This window comes from Limulus polyphemus, unplaced genomic scaffold (assembly GCF_000517525.1).
Source record: "Limulus polyphemus unplaced genomic scaffold, Limulus_polyphemus-2.1.2 Scaffold680, whole genome shotgun sequence".
NCBI lineage: Eukaryota > Metazoa > Arthropoda > Merostomata > Xiphosura > Limulidae > Limulus > Limulus polyphemus.
Genome location: NW_013666290.1, coordinates 213,498 through 234,456, shown reverse-complemented (window position 1 = coordinate 234,456; position 20,959 = coordinate 213,498). Strand labels below are relative to the sequence as shown.

General features: G+C 30.7%; 1 protein-coding gene across 1 annotated transcript; it reads right to left on the bottom strand.

Annotated features, from left to right (window-relative positions):
• Positions 1-5,638: 5,638 nt before the first annotated feature.
• On the bottom strand, positions 5,639-19,414 carry LOC111085875 (TBC1 domain family member 10B-like). The gene is made up of 9 exons (XM_022386484.1): positions 19,316-19,414; positions 18,038-18,285; positions 16,876-16,983; positions 13,219-13,387; positions 12,322-12,447; positions 11,683-11,806; positions 10,486-10,555; positions 6,965-7,079; positions 5,639-5,760 (listed from the first exon to the last, which is right to left on the bottom strand). Exons 2-9 carry the CDS (start codon positions 18,281-18,283, stop codon positions 5,639-5,641), a joined length of 1,080 nt encoding a protein of 359 aa, XP_022242192.1. The 5' UTR covers positions 18,284-18,285; positions 19,316-19,414.
• Positions 19,415-20,959: the final 1,545 nt, after the last annotated feature.

Here is a 20,959-nt window from a genome sequence, read left to right as displayed (position 1 = left end):
GCATCACATGATAGTAGTAGCTCTCCTATTGGTGGAGAGGTGATGCATGGTGATTTACATGAGAGACGTGTTGGAACTTTGGATTCCAACAGAAGGAGGATGAAGGCTTGTGGCATGTGTTTCTGAAAAAAGTTCACATATAGAGGGCAGAACAAAACAAGAAAAGCTAATCTTGTGAACAGAGAGAGAGTATCTTATCAGAAGATACTTTTCTACAGACAACATATATTGACAAACAAAAATGTTGGACTTGCTTATTTTCAGTAATTGTGGGGGGGGGGGGAGGTCAAGATGCCACAAAAAAGCATAATTTTAGGGGTTTTGACCATTAGTATTTTGGCCAATTCACATGGGATTTGGTGTGAAGGTACTATTTACAGAGATATAGACAGTTTTTGATTTTTCCGGTGTCAAAATTGACCATGTTGAGATTGCATGGGAGAAACATATTGTATTTACCTGCAAATGTTGGCCTCTTTAATTTCAGAAGTGTTTTAGTAGTTTCACAAATAATTACGTAGTTTTATGTTGTATATTTAGGCATCAAGAAATGTAATTTCATTTTTAATACATCGTAACCTGCAAATGTTGGCCTCTTTAATTTCAGAAGTGTTTTAGTAGTTTCACAAATAATTACGTAGTTTTATGTTGTATTTTTCGGCACCAAGAAATGTAATTTCATTTTTAATACATCGTAATTGATGAAAAAAATGCATACCTCATATTTCAGCCAAAAAAGGTTACAAATTAAGAAATACATTTCACTTACTGACCTGCCAAGAAGCTTATCAAATTTTCCTGGGGAGTGTAAACTCTGTAAAATGTACGCACATAACTAAAATTATGGAATATATGACAGAAAACTACTATAACCAAAGTTAGCAGAAACAAACTGATTATCCTATACAAGCACCTGTAAACAACACATGTTCTGTCTCCAAAACTAGTTTGGGTACAACTCAAAATGGCTATTTCATAACAATGAATAATGTATACTTACAGTGACCTTGTTGAAATCATAACTTAAATTTCTTATTAAAATCCTATGACTTGCACTATTATAATTTTTTTTTACTGCTGGTATAATGGTGCTTTCTGATAAACAATGCTTGAGTAGAAGTGTTGTTTATAACTTTTTCTTAGTAATATTCTGTGCCTCTACAGCAAGTTGGAATTTTTTTTTTTAATTAAGGAAGTTTACAACAACCTTTCTATTTTGCTAATCTACTTTCTAGTTTAATTTTCATCAGTAGCTTGTTGCAAGTCTAAACTATTATACTGTTAAAAAAAACAGTTGTTTTATACTAATAATTTACACACACATGCAATTTTCAGTTCACTTTGAGAAAAGTTAAGTGTTATAAATATAATGAATATTTATGTACAAAAGTCATTTAGCATGATCTTTCATTGTGTGTTTTGTTGTCAACTGTACATCACCTTTTTTTTTCATTCCAATGTATATAGACAAACCTCGTGCACAAATAACTAATGTAGCAAAGTTTCTGACTTGTCATACAAATTGTATACATTTCCACTTCCACACCCACTTTCGAAAACAGAGTTACAAAGATGTTTCTTTCTATAGTTCACATATGGTTTAATAATTAATGTATACATAATAAAATCCATCATGCGTGTTTAATTAATAGTTTGTCTGTTTGAGTATTCATGCAAAGCTACCAACAAGAAATATTTGTACTAGTCCTCCCTAATTTTGATACACTGGAGGAAAGGTATCTAGCCAATGGTACCCACTACCAACTTTTGGGCTACTTTAATTGAAAAGTGGGATTTGATGGTCTTTCCTATAATTCACCCACTGCTCAAAAGTGCAAAGCGAGATTCTGTGGAAATGGGACACAAACTATGAAGCTTTGGATTCAGAGTTCAACATGTTAACAACTAGACTATGCCAACCTCTAATTAGTGAAAAAAAACAACCAAAATCATATGGTACAGTGTAGTTTTGGGTGAACATTATGAAGTTTTACAACATCTGGAATAAAATGCACTTCTTACGGGAAGTGTTGAAAGTATGTAAAAGAAATGAATAGATTTTTCTACTTTAATTACAATGACTAAATGTTTTGTTAATATGATCTATGTCATAAGCTACTTCATGGTTATACCTGTGTAGAGAAAGTGTGCAGCTGCATGAATAGTGATAATAAATAAAAAAAACTCTCTTAACCAAATATGCATGGGGGGGTGGTACAATGAATCAAGAAATCAGATGTGTTCCAAAAGAATTTGTACTCAAGATATGTCTGTGAATTGAAGACACTGGCCTGACTCAGACAAGTCAGAGTTCAAGTTCACGTTCATTTGAAAATGTAAATTATTTTGTTCATTGTGCAGTTTGCATATTGTATTTGCATAACCCCTTAAAACCTCTGAAATGCATATATATTGTATCCAGTTATAATCTCCTCAACCACAAACTGTCACTAAATCAGCAATGTAGGATAAAACTAATAGTTTTTACCTCTGACATTAAATACGTAATACCATGTTGGATAGCACTCTGTAAAAGGTCATGTCATGTGCACTTTGACCCTCACCCACGTACATGGGGTTAATGAGAAGTACTAAATAAATTATGATTCCAAAGTCTGATAGATGCACTGTGATGATTTATAAACTTCATATTATAGCAAGATAGAATCAGAACTTTTGTTTTGATAATGTATTCATTGTGTTTTTTTATTACTTATATGTATTATAATAATTTTAAAAGTATTCAAAGAGGAATAACGGATGATACATTTTATGTCTATGTTAGTGTCACTTTAAATGTATATATGTAAAACAAATCATACTTTCAGGGCTTACTCAAATTTAATTTTTAATAATTATTATTGAGATAACAGTCTTACTATGTTATTTGTAAACCATATAGTATTCAAAAACTAAATGCACGTTTTGTATTTTTCTAGTCAGTTGTCATATTGTCCATTTGAAATGCATTGTGACTGGCAATTTTTCTTGTCAATTAGTCTTTTTGCCCACTCACCCCCGTATCATAAAGTAAACACTAAAAACAAGTAAAGAAGAACAACATACCATGTAATAACAGAACATTAGAAACTATATCATCAACCTTAATATTTTATATTAAAAAAATATAAATATTTAGTAACAAAAATTAACAAACCTAAGACAAAGTCTCTTAGCTGGTGATTAATTGCACGTTTCTTTATAATTACAATCCCAGGCCTGTTGAGGTTCCACACCATTTCTCTTTGCTCTTCTACTGTTTGGTGCAAGACTTTGCCTGTTCTCAGTTTTAACATAGCCATGTGTTTTACTGTTTTCTCCCCACAGTAACACGCTGAGTCTTTCAAGGACAGATAGTTGCTGCTGTTGGCTGTTTTTCTTTTTCTCTTTAAATAATCTTGTTAGTTTGTTTTTTTCTAACACATTATTTGTTGATGAATGTTTTTGAGATTTCATGGTTTCTTCTTGTACAACTACTTGAATCCAATAGATTTCCCAGCCTTCAAAATTTGAGCTAAACACTGCTGGGATCAATGTTTCCCTTCTGGATCTAGAATAGTAGACATAACATACTAGTTTTCACCAAAACAGAACAGTAAAACCCAACTACTTAGCTTAAGTAATTAGGTGACTTCTTTCGGTGCTATCAGAAGTTTGATAAGTGCTAGGGAATGACATAAATAACAGAAGCAAGTACTCCTTGATAAAGGACTTAGGCCGTCTGTCAAGATGAGGAATAAGTAAGTATGGACTGCAACAGCCTATTAAAAACACTGATCTCAGAATAGTAGAGTATTGAGTGAAGCAGTAGGAAATGAATTTTGGGATTACTTTTGTCTTCAGATTCATTTGTTCCAAGGAAAGTTGTGTCAATAAAGTGGAAATATACATCTTAAAGAGATCTATATAATACTGTTATGAGAGAGAGCTTCATGTGATTGGAGGTGGATTGACTGAGAATAAACTTCAGCTATTAAGTGTAGGCCTGGTAGAGAAATATGTTGTGGTGTCAGAACGATGGATATCTGTGGCTCTAGGAAGTTGTTTAGTCTGACTCTCTGAGCCTAAAACGGAGTACCAAAGGCTGCTGACTTCCGAGCCTGTTTCTCTGCTTTGCTTGGTTTCTTAGTATTGATGTAGAAGTCCTTTTAGTTTTTGTGTCTTTCGGCATATGTCATGGTCAAAAACTTGTAGTATTCCCAGTTGGTAGTGTGTGTCCAGTTTTAAAGGTGTTCAGCAATGTAATAGTTGTGTTTCTTCTTTGATCCAGTGTTATCTTTGTGTTCTTTAAGTCTAACCACGAAATGTCTGGTAGTTTTTCTTATGTATATTTGCATGCATGAACACTGGATCTTATTTATTTTGCTATTGAACTTTTTTAGTGCATGGTTTCTGTCTGCTGCATACGAGGATGAATTTCAGTCTGGAGAACTACCAACAAGCTTCTGTGTTGTTTTTATTGGCTATAAATTTTAGCTCCTCACTCAGGTTTGGAATATAAGGAAGGTACATGTGCCCAAAAGTCTGTTGCTAATCAGCTGGTTGGATGTTCTCATTAATGTTAACAACAAAACTAATTGGATACCTTTTCTGATTTATAAGTTTATATGGTGTGTTTGCATTGAGTATCAAAAGCATCACTATTTCAAATATTCTCTGCTCCTCTATGGAAAGACTTATACTATTCCAATAAAAGCAATAGATCCTTGCCCATTAATTTCATTCCAAAACTGAGTGAGAAAATAAAACGTATATCCAAATCATTTAACAGAGAAATGTGTTGAAAGTCCTCTTACACACCAAATAGAAAAGTCCAAGAAAACCACATACAAAATTCATAATTCATACTGAACACACCTTTAAGTCTGTATATGCTATCAACTGGGACTGGGAAAGACTACTACGTTCAAGACCAAAATTAATTCTGCATTACCTTGAGATTCACAAAAGCTTTGCACATCAACATTATGAGGGTAAGCAACAACAGAGATAAAGGCTTAGAAGTCAGCAGTCTTTGTTATTCCATCTTATACTTAAAGAATGAAACCAACCAACTTCCCAGTAACACTGCCAACACATACATCTAGTGTTCTTACCCCACAACATAGCTCTTTTCAGCCATGGTCACACCCATACAGAGCATTCTCTGAAATTCATGTCTCTACCTTATTAACAAAACTCTTTTCCTTACTAACAAAACTCTTCGAGGTAACAAAACTTAAAAAGTACCGAGAAAATACACAATGTTAAAACTACAAGTAAACAGTAAAAAAAAATTTACCTTAAAACTGCAGCTGTTAAATTCTCTCTGATAGTAAGAGCATTTGGGTAAATAGGATAATACTTTTTGGTGAATTTTAAAACATCAGAGAAATAAATCTTTAAAACTTATACTGTTATAATAGGATGTATTATTTATATTATTCACATTTAAAGTTCTTACAATTCTAATTATCAATAATCAAATTAATTATTTACAAGATACACACATACATTATTACTTTTCACATCTAATTGAATAACTTACTATCTTCAAAAATGTTCTACAATGAGTGATGTGTGATCCTATAATTTTACTAACTGTTAAAAGGTTTAATCTTAAGATTATCTCAACATACATTTCAGGGTGAGGTTACACTTACACACAGTGTGGTATGTTTTGTAACAATTTAATTGCTCTGTTTGTATCATGAAGTTTCAGCAGTGATGGGCCAATGACTTTCAGGATGGCTAAGGCTGTCTGAAATATGACCACATTACCTGTACACCAAAAGAAAATGAAACTGTAGTAAAGGGAACATTCCTTGAAGTAGCATATCTTTTCCTAATGATGATAAAGGTTTAGTATGAGTATGAAGCTATGTAACTGGACCAGACTTTTAAAAACTGGGTAATTTAAGATATAATTGATTACATATAAGCAGCAATTACATCAATTGGTGTCACAAAAACTAATCGATTAATCAAAATTAGTATTCCAGATTAATCCAACAACCGATTATTCAAACTTCCAATTATACTGACTACTATAAAAATAATCAACTAATCGAAATTAGCATTTCTGATTATTTCTGTTTTCAATTATTCCAACAAATGATTAATCTAAATTAAGATTAAATCGAATGTTTTGAAAATTTATAAAAATATTACACAAATATATCTGATTACAGTTTTATTCTTTACTAGTTATAGATGAGTGAAATTCATGACTATTTCAGTCATTACACTGATATTGACTTGGAACAAAACCTGAATGTATTTCTTATACTGAATTTGATTTAAAACTTAGCATACTCTTCTTGTACACTTATCAAACACTTATATATATAAATGTGTCTTACAAATTTGTAGTAATATATAAATTTAATAACTTACAAGTTTTAGTCACAATCTTAGCAACTGTCATTAGGTATTTCAAACTACATACTAAAACTTAACAGTAACAATGAACTTGCAGGTTAAAGTTACCTTATATTTTCCTTCTTCTGAAACTTCTCTATTCATTCAAGTTTATAACTAGAAACTCAAAATAGTGGTGTTATATAGTACATGAAGAGTAGTCCAAGAATAAAAACCCTTATAAAAATCAACCACACAGTTGTTTCTCACTTTAAATATTACTCTTATTTCATAAGGTTTCTGATTCTTTGCTGTAGACATAAAAGCATATGGAATGATGAACTACTGCAAAGTGTCATTTTTGCAAATACATTTTTTCAATGTTTTTTATAATTGTAATTATCTATTTGCTTTGTTTTTACTAAATATAGATGTATAGTAATGGTTTGATTAAGGAAAAACAAATAATATATTTAAACCATTCCTTTACCTTTCAAGGTTTCTAATGATTTTTGTAAACTTTTTTTTTTCAGCTACTCAGACATATCAATGTTAGTGCTAGCATAATATAATTAGGAAAGAGGATACTATATTTTCTTAATTCAATGATTTGGTGCACACACACCTTCCAACAGGAGCAAGTCCCACACTGTTAAGACTGTGTCCCAACAGGGAAGTGAAGTGAAGACACACAGCACCCATTGTGTGGTATACATCAGTGGCTCAACTTCTAGTTTGTTCTAAAATACAAGTAACAGAAGTTTTTAAGTCTAAGCGTATATCTAATGATAATTTTGGAAAAAAAACAAAAAAAAACAGAAGTAAAACCTTCTTCTACAGATAAAAGTAATTAATGAGCATCTTCACTCAACATTTAATGTTGTGATTTCCCATACTAAATAAACTTGTTCAGAATAATAATAAAACAGAAGACCTTTACTTTTCCCAAGTGTAAAATTATGTTCTTTAAAAAACAAAAACTAGTTTCAAGACATTTAAGGTATCATCACCATGAAATACTAAATTCTGCAAGACTGGAAAAGAATGGTGTCATTCTTAAGTTGGGCCCGGCATGGCCAGGTGGTTAGGGCACTCGATTCGCAATCTGCGGGCCGTGGGTTCGAATCCCCATCCTCCCACCAAACATGCTTGCCCTTTCAGCCGTGGGGGCATTATAATGTAATGGTCAATCCCACTATACATTGGTAAAAGAGCAGCCCAAGAGTTGGCAGTGGGTGTTGATGACTAGCTGCCCCCCCCCCCCTCTCTAGTCTTATACTGCTAAATTAGGGATGGCTAGTGCAGATAGCCCTTGTGGAGCTTTGTGCGAAATTCAAAACGAAATAAACGAACAAACATTTTTAAGTGAACATCATCATCAAATACTAAATTCTGCATGACTGGAAAACAATTATGTTATTCTTAGGCCAACATCACAACCAAATACTACCTTCTGCAGGACTGGAAAACAGTGGTGTCATTCTTAAGTCAACATCATCATCAAATACTAAATTCTGCATGACTGGAAAACAATGATGTTATTCTTAGGCCAACATCACAACCAAATACTACATTCTGCAGGATTGGAAAACAGTGGTGTCATTCTTAAGTCAACATCATCATCAAATACTAAATTCTGCAGAACCAAAGTACTACATTTTTTTTCATTGTCACAAAGACACCTTTTCTTACAATAGTAATATACAGGGTGATTCAAAAGTTATGCACCAGCATAATAATTTTTAAGTCCTACCCTTAAAGCTGTCTGACATATTCACTTCACTTACACCCTCCTACCCTTAAAGCTGTCTGACATATTCACTTCATTTACACCCTCCTACCCTTAAAACTGTTTGACATATTCACTTCATTTACACCCTCCTACCCTTAAAACTGTTTGACATATTCACTTCATTTACACCCTCCTATCCTTAAAACTGTTTGACATATTCACTTCATTTACACCCTCCTACCCTTAAAACTGTTTGACATATTCACTTCACTTACACCCTCCTACCCTTAAAACTGTTTGACATATTCACTTCATTTACACCCTTTTTTGTAAGATTAATGACAACCCAATCAACAATCAGCCACTGTAACAAGAGAGACAATTAGCAAAACACAAATATGTCATAGCAAGGTTAGGATATAAGTATCATGATGGTGTGTATGGTGTTTGCATCACCCTGTATGTACACCTAATTTTAGGTTATCAGGATCTCTTGTTTTTAAGTTCTAAGTTGGCATCAGTAACTTTTAAATGTCTTCAAACATGTAATTATTAATGGTTTCAGAATGAATAATAAAATAACATTTTTAATGTAAATTATAAAATATACTAAAGAATGCCCTTAATATTGCATTTATACAAGTTAGTATGTAGCATAAGACTTCTACAACTATGAAATTTGTTACAAATAGATAAGAACTAACTTCTATACAGATTTGAAGCTTAAATTTTTACACAAAAACTGATAATCAATTATGAAAATACGAAGTTTAACACTATTTACGGTGTCAGTTATTCCAGTTTTAGGCCAAATAAAGTTTTAAATTAATATTTATTTAGCTGTAAAAGAAATGGTAAACTAAATTTTATAATTTGGTATGTTTAAGTGCAAACCAACACAATGAGCTATCTGCTCTATACCCACTTATAATATACATCAAATGCAAGATTTCAGGATCATAAGCTCACAAGCTTCACATTGAGCCATTGGGATCAAAATTTTATAATGATGTATATTTAATATGAAATACTGAATATTCAAAACTTAGAAAGTGTTCACAAAATTCCTCACATATAAAGAGTAATCCATTAACATAGCATTTATGGACAATGGACCTATTGGTCCATCTAGGCTGTTCCATCCGCCATACATATATATATATATATATATATATAACTAAAGTTAGCCCTTATCATTTAAATACTTTTCAAGCCTTCCCTTAAATTTACTGCTTCCACCACATATGAAAGCAACCCCTTCCAAAGGCTAACTACCCTGTTAGAAAAATAAAACTGTCTTAGCTGAAGATGACTCCTACCCTGACAAAATTTGTATTTGTGTTCCCTTGTCCAACCATTCTCAGTGTTAAGTAAAAAAATGATGATGCACCAACTATCAATTTCTTTAACAATCTTCTACACCTCAGTCAAATACCCTCTTCTTTTACCAAGAGAAGAAAACTTCAGAGATCTTAACCTATCCTTGTATGACAACCTTCCCAGGTATCATTCAAGTAGCCCTCTTCTGATTTAGACTTGTATTCAATGTGTGGTTTTGGTTTTAGTTATAATACTCCTTAATCCCCAACTAGTTTTTTGTTTTGTATTTCTTTTTATTCCTATAAGTAGCTTAACAGACTATGAACAGGCTAGAGTTATTAACCTGAGAATAATAATTGAAATTAAAAAGTATTTACCAACACATTTCAAATCCTTAGAAGTGAGCTACCTAATGACTCAATGACATTGATCTCAGGTCTTAATTTGTGAATCAGAAGTCCCTTTTTTCATACGGAGGCTTCTTCCATCATTGGCTTTAGCTAGAATCTTTAGCTAAAACCACTGATTAAAGAAGCTTCCATATAAAAGTTTTCTTATTCACAATGAAGGCCTGAGATTTATACAGCTTTATAAGTACAATAGGCTTTAGTTTTGCTCAACCAATACTGTGAACTTTTCATTGTTAATATTCAGAAATATTAAAGGTGTTTTTAAACAGGCAATATTTATGGCCACCATTTTGTTTCGTCACAATCCATGCTATTATATACTACCGTACTTAATCATGAGCTTTGCTTTCATCTCTGAATGCTTTCTAATGCATTCATTTTTTCCCATAACCCATACTTTTTTTTAATATATACCATCAGATTGTTCTGCCTGGATGATGTAGATTAAGTATAAAAAAAACTATTTCTTTCACACCAAAGAAATCAGCTTTACACATTTTTATTGTAAGATGATTTTTAACATACCAAACTATGAATGAATAGAAAGATTATATTTTACACACACACATAGTGTTCTTAATAAAAGCACAGTAACAAGCTTAACTTCACATTTCTGACATCTTCAATGAACAGCTACGTTTTGATAGGTTAACCCATCAGCACAAGACTAACTATGGTACTTACCAGATGATGATGAATACGTGGTAAATGGCGATTCAAAATTTTTTCAAATACTTTGGCATGACTCTCTACTCTGAAAATTCAAAAAAAACATTTCCTTTTCAACCCTAGTAGTTAGTTTGTTGTTATTTTTCTTACACTAAAATAATAAAATACAAAGAAAATGATCATGATTAGCTGAACACTGATGGTACATTAGGTGTTTCAACAGAGGTATTATTTATTATGATTTAGAAACTATGACTTACTCTGTTTTGTATCTTAGTAAAATAAAGAATGAGGTAATTCCAATAAGCACGTACATAGAAGCAAGAGCAAACAACTGGAACTATAAGATTAACTACACAGTCTGGTTACATTGTAAAGTGTTTAGCCTTTTTTATAAATTTATTGGCCATAAATTATATCATGTGGAAATGCCATTGGTACAAATCTAATCTCTATGATAGTTCCTAGCAAAATAATTTTTAAATGGTAAAAAAATAATGTAGTTTATTAAAAATTAATGTTTCTATTACAATAATGCAGGAGGACAGTGTTTGTATAGTTCATGTTGTGTATAAAGTTTAGTCTAACAGCAGGAGCATGAGGGTTAACACATCCAGTGTCTGGCTTGATACATAATACACTACTCGATCAGGTTTCTATAATTAAAACTTTCTACCTCTCTTACACACACACACACACACCTGTTTATGTATCATATTATGAATTTGTCTTCAGGGTGTGAAAAATGAAATACATACTTTTATACATAAAAACACACACTCATACAGCATATTTAAATTTCTAAGGCTTTATTCATTTATCTAGAAATGAAATAAACTTGTCTTATTTTGTTTACAGTTACTTTTCATTAAATATATTCTGGTCAATCGTGAACTGTGTCCTTAAACATAACCAATACACGTGTACTCATAATTTTATATAATTTCTTTTTAATAAGTTAGAAGTATTTCAAGCTTATGTTCAATTAACTATTATATTCATGATACTCATAAAAGTTCATTCCAATAATATCTATTTTTTGACACAATTTCAAAATATTAGTTACACACAAAACATGGATGCAAATCTAACATTCAGATCTGATAAAAAATTAAACGAAAAGGAAATAAGCAAAACTAATTTTTATTTCTCGTCATAACTGACATTACTTAGTTTTTTCCATTTTGGCTTTTTTTTTACACTTCACCCAACCTTTCAAGCACATTATGAAAATATCCCCACAAGTATTTCCGTCTTTCTAACAAGGACACAAAGGCCCAGAAAGCATCTTTTTCCTCTAGCTGCATCAAAAACATAGCTGCCAAATAGGACATTCCTGAAATAAAAACACATGCTAGTTACAATGCAATTTCAGATTTAAAGGCTTAGTTCTAGTCATATTTCCAGTCACCTACATTGTTATTTTTTCTAATGACCAAAACATGATGACTTGTTTACCTTTATTTTTATTTTCAATTTATTTATGATAAATACTTAATTATCATGAGCACAGTAACTAAAATCAAAGTTACATACTGTATAATATATTACTTGTACCTTGATAGTAATTAAAATATGAGTTATATAACATATTATTCTGTACCTTAACAATAATTAAAATGAGTTGTATATTATATATTACTCTATACCTTGACAGTAATTACAATACGAGTTGTATATTATATATTACTCTATACCTTGACAGTAATTAAAACATGAATTGTATATTATATATTACTCTATACCTTGACAGTAATTAAAACATGAATTGTATATTATATAATATATTACTCTATACCTTGACAGTAATTACAATACGAGTTGTATATTGTATAACATATTACTTTATACCTTGACAATAATTAATTTCTGGGTTATATAATGTATATACTGCAAGGAGTCTAAAGAGAGATGCTCTGCCTTCTATTCCTTCATCACTTTTCATAGAAAACATGAAGTGAGTGGGATAAGTCCTTCCTATATAAGTAGAAACAATAGTTTTACATTTTCTCATTACAAAACAATTTCAACTACAGTAATGCTAACTATTGACTGTCTGTCTGTGCTTTATCTTTCAAATGTTTACCTACTCAGTGACACATTTTACCTTATATTTTTATTCACCAGTAAAAACTAACATTTAATAATTAAACATCTGTCTCCATTGTCAACAGATGATTTCATTCAAATAGTCAGAAAATCTAGCCTTCAAAATAAAAAACACATACAAATATATAATCTCACATATTTATGTTAATAATATTTTACTTGGATTCTAGATCTGAAGTGACCTTCAATGTTTTTCTTTCACTGAGCAAAATCCATTAAACATTCTATATTTAATGTTTAAAATATTCAAGATTATTAAGAGATTTTTTAAATGAAAGAGAAGTAAAACAGTCAATAATAATAAAAACTTTCTAAACTCCATAGAATTCTCATTCCACCTTTGCTTGGTGATATTTTTTCTCCAGTATCTGCCTCTTGCAGATGTGCTAGTAAAATGTTTGAGATAGTATTGAACAGAATTGGACTACGTTTAGTGGAAAGATTATATACGTGAACATTTATATATACATATATATGTATATTATTAAATATACACAAGTTTTCTATATCTATATCTCCTTATACACCACACTCTGACTATCACAGTTATTTAGTTGCAGAAGTAAAAGCCTTTCTAGCTTTCAAATTTATTATGGCAATTACACTGCTATTTCAGAAAAACAAGACCTAGCACATTACCAACATCCAACACGATCTGTCTCAGGAACTGTGGGTTGAATGTTAAACATTTATATGAAATATCTTCCTTATCTTGCTCAAGTTCAGATAATATGGTTTCAAAACTCTGAGTGTTAAATTCAGTTACACCTAGGAATATAAGTTCCTCTCTCAGCAAAGACACAGATGCCTAGAATAAATACAAGATTCATCCAACATTTAAAAGCAGTTCTGGCAAAGTATGAGTATATTATCATACATAGTAGAAAGGAAACAAATACCTAAGGAAAGATTAGAAGTATTATTACCCTGTGCAACAGAAAAAAAATGTGATATTTTCTTTGACATATGAATTATCTGAATAGGTTTACTTTATGTAAAAACTATATGGGTTATATGAAAATTATAAATGTCTGATGAAATATCTATCAAAGTTAAACAAAATCTCCTGTATATAAGTAGTTTTTTCTGTGTATGTGTGTACATTTAAAATGGAATACCAGCCTCACATTCACACTCAACTACTTGAATAAATGCCTCCACTATTTGTAGACACAGGCTTAGTATTAATTTGAATAGAATTTGTTTTTAACAACTGACTTACTTACACATTAGAGGGAATTAGCACGAGCCAAATCTCTCCTCTCTCTAATTATGGAGTCTTGTCGCAACACTTCTGTCAGTGCACAGTCCAGGAGTTATTTCATCTTTAATAAATGGGCAACTAAAATATTCATGCACCTGTGGTACTCTCAGGTGCACTGATTAGCTTTAAACAAGAATAATAATTAAACAGCTTGAGGAATAGCCTAAAATGAACAAAAGGGAAAGAAGTGCAAACAACAGGATGGGTTCACAAAATGAAGGACAGCACCTCTCTCTAGCGTCTAAAGAGAGATCTTGATGAAACCATATAATCTCTACGAGGACTGAGAGAGCTAATTACTATATTCAAACCAACAGTCATCTTTCTTAGAGTGCATTACTGTTGGTCATTCCACAGGTAAAAATAAGGAGTTTATTACCTCCAAACATCATAAGACTGACCAGTAGTTAAGGTCACTGCCAAAATCTACTAAGTGTGTTTAATATACATTCCTAAAGCAATATTTCCCATCAGATAACATTGATGACACCAAGTGAGAATGGCCCAAGACAGTGCATAAGAAGGACAAAAGCAATTTAGTCACATTTCAGAACCAGTCCTCTATTGTTAAATCTATATGAGTACCAAGATACATGGCAACCAAGAAATGTTCGCAGGCTAAAAGGAAAGGAAACACGATATTTGTATGTCTGCATACTACACATCAATCCTTGTAGCCCGTTATATACATAAACACAGTTATAAGGTTGTGACTAAAATAAATAACAAAAATTATCTATAGCAATACATTGTTCTTTAGTTTTTAATTACTCCACAAAGATGGCAGCACAAATTACATTATTCATGTATTCAAGGCTTACAAGTACCTTACCAGTAATAGAAAATGATAAAAAAACCTACCTGAGCACTTTCAAAAGGTGTACCTTTCAAAAGCACTCAGGTTACAGGGTTCTTATCATTTTATATTAAGACTTCTTGAACTTACGTATCTTTCTGACATTATCAAAACAGTAATATGCTAGCTTTTACTAGCAAAGACTACTTTTAAATGGAACTACCTTGAAACAAATGAAATATATATATCTGTTTTTAGTGTATTTTTGCAAAAAATTAAAGTATCTTATTCTACCAGTGTAAATTTGTAAGTAAATATACATAAAACTAGTGTTTGTGCAATTCTTGATATATGCAATGTAGTATGCATTATCTTATAACTATATCATTATTAATTTTATTACAGTTTCACATGGTGGATATCGATCAATTATATTATTCAAAAAGTTGTTTGAAAAAGAAAATGAAACCCATTTGTAAATCACATTTTAATATATTAAGAATATTAATACCTACCTATGCTGTTTTCCCAGGTCCTCCCAAACTCAAGTCCATAATTTCAAAGTAATGCAAGTAATTATGAGTACATATTTCTATATGATTCATATATATAAAAGAAAGTGACATTTTATGCTCATAATGAATTGAAAATTTGCACCAAATAAAGCCTCATATAATATTTGGAAAAACTGTCTATATATTTCATTTTATTCATTTAGTAAAAAGTGTTATACAATGTGTATTTATATAACATCACAGCTATAAAACTTACAAAGAACTCAACATCCACTTTCATAGAACGTGTGAAATAAATATAAAATATACCTAAAAAATAAACTAAATTGTGTACCAGAAAATGTTAACACGGCTGCAAATTTTGTTTTAAGTCCTACAAGTGCATAAAAACTGTCCTTTTTTTTGTTAACATGCTATTATGATATCAAAACAAATATAAACATATGACTTGACTTAGGACCAGTTTACTGATGAGACTTGGATATTGTCATAAACAAACATAAGTAGGGTTACCAGATGTCCATGTTTTTAGGCATTTTTTTGTCCTGATCAGACACAACAGAAGTATTAAATTGTCCCAGTTCTTCTGTACCTGAATGTGAGTGTGATATATACAGTTTGTCATTATACAGAGTTCTTAAATTTTATTTGTAGAATCACCTAACAATAACATATCACGTGGTACAATGTTCTTTCCCTCTCTATAATGTTTTCTTAACCCAACCTGTCATTGGGCAGTTGCAGGAACTGAGATTTGGAAACCTACCCAGATGAGAAAAAAGAAAATGAAGAAGTAACATATTTCTTATGAGTAGGTTCAAACCAACTTAGGGACGTTTTATTTATTATTTTTTTAACTATATATAAGCTTTTAACATATACTGTCATGATGTAATGAACATTAGACTATTTAACAAATGTAAAAAGTGCATTATTGTAATTTAAATTGTTACTGGGCTGTTAATGTGTCACTATGGAAAAAAGCTCCAGTTTTTGATTCTAGAAATCTGGTAATCATACATTGAAATTAAAGTTTAGAACAGCTTGATATCAGTTAAATTTGTGAATGTTAGCAAGAAACACAATATGTAAGTTATGTAAAGGAAACATCATAGAGAGTGATCAGATTTTTTAGAAATTAAATACCATAAGGACTAACTGATTAAATAATTTTTTTGTGTGTAAAAAATAGTCCTAATATTTTTTGTCATAGAATTCCTTGATTTTAAATTTCACTGAATATGATATACACATATACAAAATAAAGCTTCCATGGATGTGTTAAGTGGTTTCTGGTACTTGTTTCTAATCTACCTCAAACTAATAATATGTTAATTTGAAAGTATATACAATTTAATCAAGCAAACTAAACCAATATTTTATTTTAGAAACTGATGAATTTATTAAACTAAGAACGAAGAAATTTTTAAGTTTTTCATGTAAATGTTACAATGCCTACTTTCACACACTTTATTAGAAACAGTGTTCCAAAAATTGTTTCATTTGAGGTACAGCTTTAAAAGGTTTATATAATGATATTTGTATTATTTAATGTGTTTGTTTTTAAAGTATGATCAACCACAGAAACAAAGACAATGACACAATATCAAATGGTACTGAAAATTATACTTAACAAGCTATTATTTTTAATTCTATATGCACTTATTTAAAAGATTACTAGTACTAAAACAGAGATGTAATATATAATTTTTTATATTTACCTCATAAGAAAATTTAGTGTTTGCCATAGCTATGTTGAACTCTAACAACTTCCTCCAAAGTTCTGGTCTTGTGTTCATTGGAATGCCAACCTTGATCAATGCTTTCAGCTGAAAAAACAAACACACATCAACTATCCTTTATACACACATTACATGCCAGTAGATAAAAGTATTTTGTAAATATGCTGTTTTATATTACATATACACCTATTGAACCTTGTGGTTAAAAGCCCACTTAAACATTCTTGTCACCTTAATCATTTTTATCCCTTCTTTTCATAAGAAGGAATATCAAAGAAAAAATGACAAGGATTTTACATTTTGAGATACTTACCTTTCTGTGCTCATGTGGTATTTGAAAAGTTTAATAGAAATTGATAGAAAAATATTCCTTTAGAAATTATGTTACTAATTTCAGAATACTGTAACTAGAATTTGCTTTGGTGTTGTGATGACTAGTTTAAGTAACAAAATAATTCAGTACACAATTAAAAAATGTTTGTCACATATATCTCCTTTGGTTTTGAATGAACTATTAATAACATAAATGGCATACGCAAGTAAGGTCTGTGTATTTTTAAGAACAGTTAGTTGAAGTTAGAGCATACATGAATTTCTTTAGATAACTGTGATGTCTTACCTTGACAAAAAAAATTAAATTCAAAAATACATAAACTCTGCTTTTACTCAGTCAGTAAGTTTCTACATGTATATTACATTGGTACATTGAGGTAAAATTAGTATTATCAAAATTATTTAAAAAATTACAGATACAACAGCAGTAAATTATGAGCATTGCATTTAATAAAGCAAACAAAAATAGACCACTTAGAACTTCAAGGCTGCCCTTGCACATCCACCCATGAGAAAAGTAAACTCCTATAAATTGCTGGCTACCACTACTGCCAAAGGCAGCTCATCCAATAAGCCAATCACCGTAATAGAAAAATAAAACTGTCTTAATTGGAGCCTAGTCTGTCTTTTTCAAATCTTAAATTTGTGTCCTCTCATCCTATTATCTTCAAAATACAGCACAAAGAAATCAAAGACCTTTATCCTATCAACCACTGGATAATCTTGTAACTTTGACTTACAATAAATTTACAGGTACACTGTACATCATTGACATGGGGGAAAATAATAGACATGGGGCATCATTTACCTTTTCTCTTTTCACACACTGTCTGTAACGATCCCACTTTGAGAAAACTTTCTGCCATTCATTTTCCAGACTTCTGTCTTCTTCATCATATATATGGCACATATAATCATCATCATAATACCAGTAGTCCTGTACACGTGCCTCTACTATATCATCCTTAAAGCTTGAAACATTATCCTTACCTTGAAAAGCACTAACAGGTGGTTTCAGAATTTCAAAACCATACTTGTCAAAATGTCCAGACATGGCTGAAAAAGAATTAGGTAAATTTATTTTGTCAAGTAGATTGGAGTAATACAAACAAAAAATATATACAAAAATTAACTACAAAACATATAAATACATGTTTCTGAAGTACATGGTGTACATTAGTTTTGAATAATTATCAATAACTTTCAATCAAAGGAAAGCTATATAGATCACAGTTACATTAACCTATAAATTAATGAAGGTAATGCAAACTTGATAAAACAATCTGATAAGAAGTACATAATATCATATTAATGCACAAGAAAATTAAAGCTTATTGATTAGAATAAACTAAATTATCACTAGGAGTAGAAGCCATTGCTATTAACAATAATTTCTATATTTGGCAACACATATTGTTCTGTTGTTACTTTTGTTTCTATAAATTATTTTTATCTATATCAGGCTATATAATCTCTGTGAATTTGTTAGATTTTAAATTTAAATATTATTTAGTATGCAACATGGAGCTAATTATATTGAATAATAGAATGAATTACAGTATTTCCAGGACATATACTGTAAAAATAAAATAACTTTGCTTTAGATTTAAAAACGACATATTATTATCACCGAAGAAAATCATAAATCTATAAAGTACAACGTCGAAAAAAAGATTTTTTGATTGTTAGTAATACTAGAACTTAGAAATATAAATTATAATGTATAATTATAGCTCATAAGTCTAAAGATGTCCTTTGTAACAATGTCAATTATACTAAGTTAGCGAATCAGTCTTAATTATCATTGTTATGATTCTACTTCTTTAACTGTAATAGTAATAATATTAATTATTAGTTTAGACTTTAGTTTAACTTTAGAGGTTAGGGATTTAGTCTTGCTCTTAGTTTAACTCCGTAACTGGCGGTGGCATACTAAATTTAATATAACTCATTACTTAGTCGAATATTTTTGTCAGTTTTGACCTAATCTAGAGATAATTTTTAACTTTTGCAGGTTTTAATTTTCACTCATTTATCTATATGTATAACACAGCATTTGAATGCCATTTTCTGCTAAGAAGCTTACCATTACTTCTTGTTTACATCAAAATAAGGCTAATTTATGTTTCTCTTTAAATTTAACATTGCCGTGACAATTCTTTGCAGATCAGCAAAATTTTAAATCTACCGCTGATTGTTTCAAGTTATTTTACAGGTGACGCCATAAAGTGTTTTGAAACATCAGTAAAAAGTATATACATAAGGATATATAATCGTTTTATGTGTAATTAGTTACATGTCTAAGATGATTTACTATTCACTTAAATTTGCTGAAATTATATTATATTTCAAAATAATATATCTGATGAATGCAGATATTTGTATAATATTAAAGAAGAAAATCTGTTTAAATTGTATAACAGACTCCAAGTTCGTATATTTCTATACTATTTTCCGAAAATCGGGTGCATCGAAAATATAAAAAAATGTCACAGTCTATCTGTATGATTTTATATATGAACTGACTTCAGACTCAATTTTGAATTTATGTCAGTTATAATATAAGTGTGATTTTCTCAGATAAAACTAATTTTGCCCATAGAGTGAATAAAATAGGTCCGCTATATAACGAAAAATTCGATAAGAAAATATCGCAAAGTAATTCTGGGTTTTTCTGAACTTAATTAAACTGTAAGAGATGAAGACTGGACACAATGTAAAACACACAGTGAAAAAAAGTATCTGTTTACTGACACAAACAGCAGTGTATATATATAATTAGCACGACGGACAGTCGCCTTTTCTGGAGAGAAATGTGTTAAGCTGTTTCAAACTCTGTTCTCATTAAGCTTGTCCCAGAACAAGAAAACATCACGTTATATACTTTAAACTATAATGATATACTTTCCCAAAGTGTCTTGAGCTATCTACGTGACTGTTTGTGATTTCCTTTTATCATAAGAGGTTGTAGTCTCTGGACATTACCTGACTGACCACTGTAAAATGTCAGTATATACCCTTACATATGATATAATTAACTTTTCAGAAACATTTCCAACAGAAAGACAAAGGTTATATCATTGGTGTTTGTTTGTTTTCTTGTTAAGTGCAAAACTACACAACGGGTTATCTATGTTGCTCCGACCTCAGGTATCAAACCCGGTTTTAAGCGTTATAAGCCTTGAAAATTACAGCTGAGCCAACTGGGGGGGGCCAATATCTTAGGTGAATGACACAGAACAATAGATATCTAGAGTGAGAGGAACTTAGCGTCTTTCTTGATCAAAATGCTATGTGAAAATCATGCATACACCCGAATAAATGAAAATCTATATTAATACAAGGAGATAGTAAACAAATAAAATGCTTGCATACCAAATAGGTTTGGCCAATGACACACGTACATATAAAATTATTTAAAACAATAGTTTCATGTTGTTGTTTTTCAGTCTCCAAAAAATATTATAAAACAAATCAGTTGTTACTTGTGTATGGAATCTCGTTAGGCTAACATAATAGTAAATTTACAAACAACAATTTATAAGCATAACGGGAATATACTGAATGTTTCGACAGAACATTTGTTTATCTTCTATTATGAATTTAAGTTTTAATGAAATTAAAACTTTTCCTGATTTGACAAGATTTAGTGAATAGGTGAAACTACAAACAGTTGACTTAATTTGTAAGTTGCTTTCATACTTGAGTATTTCGAAGCTCATTTGTATCA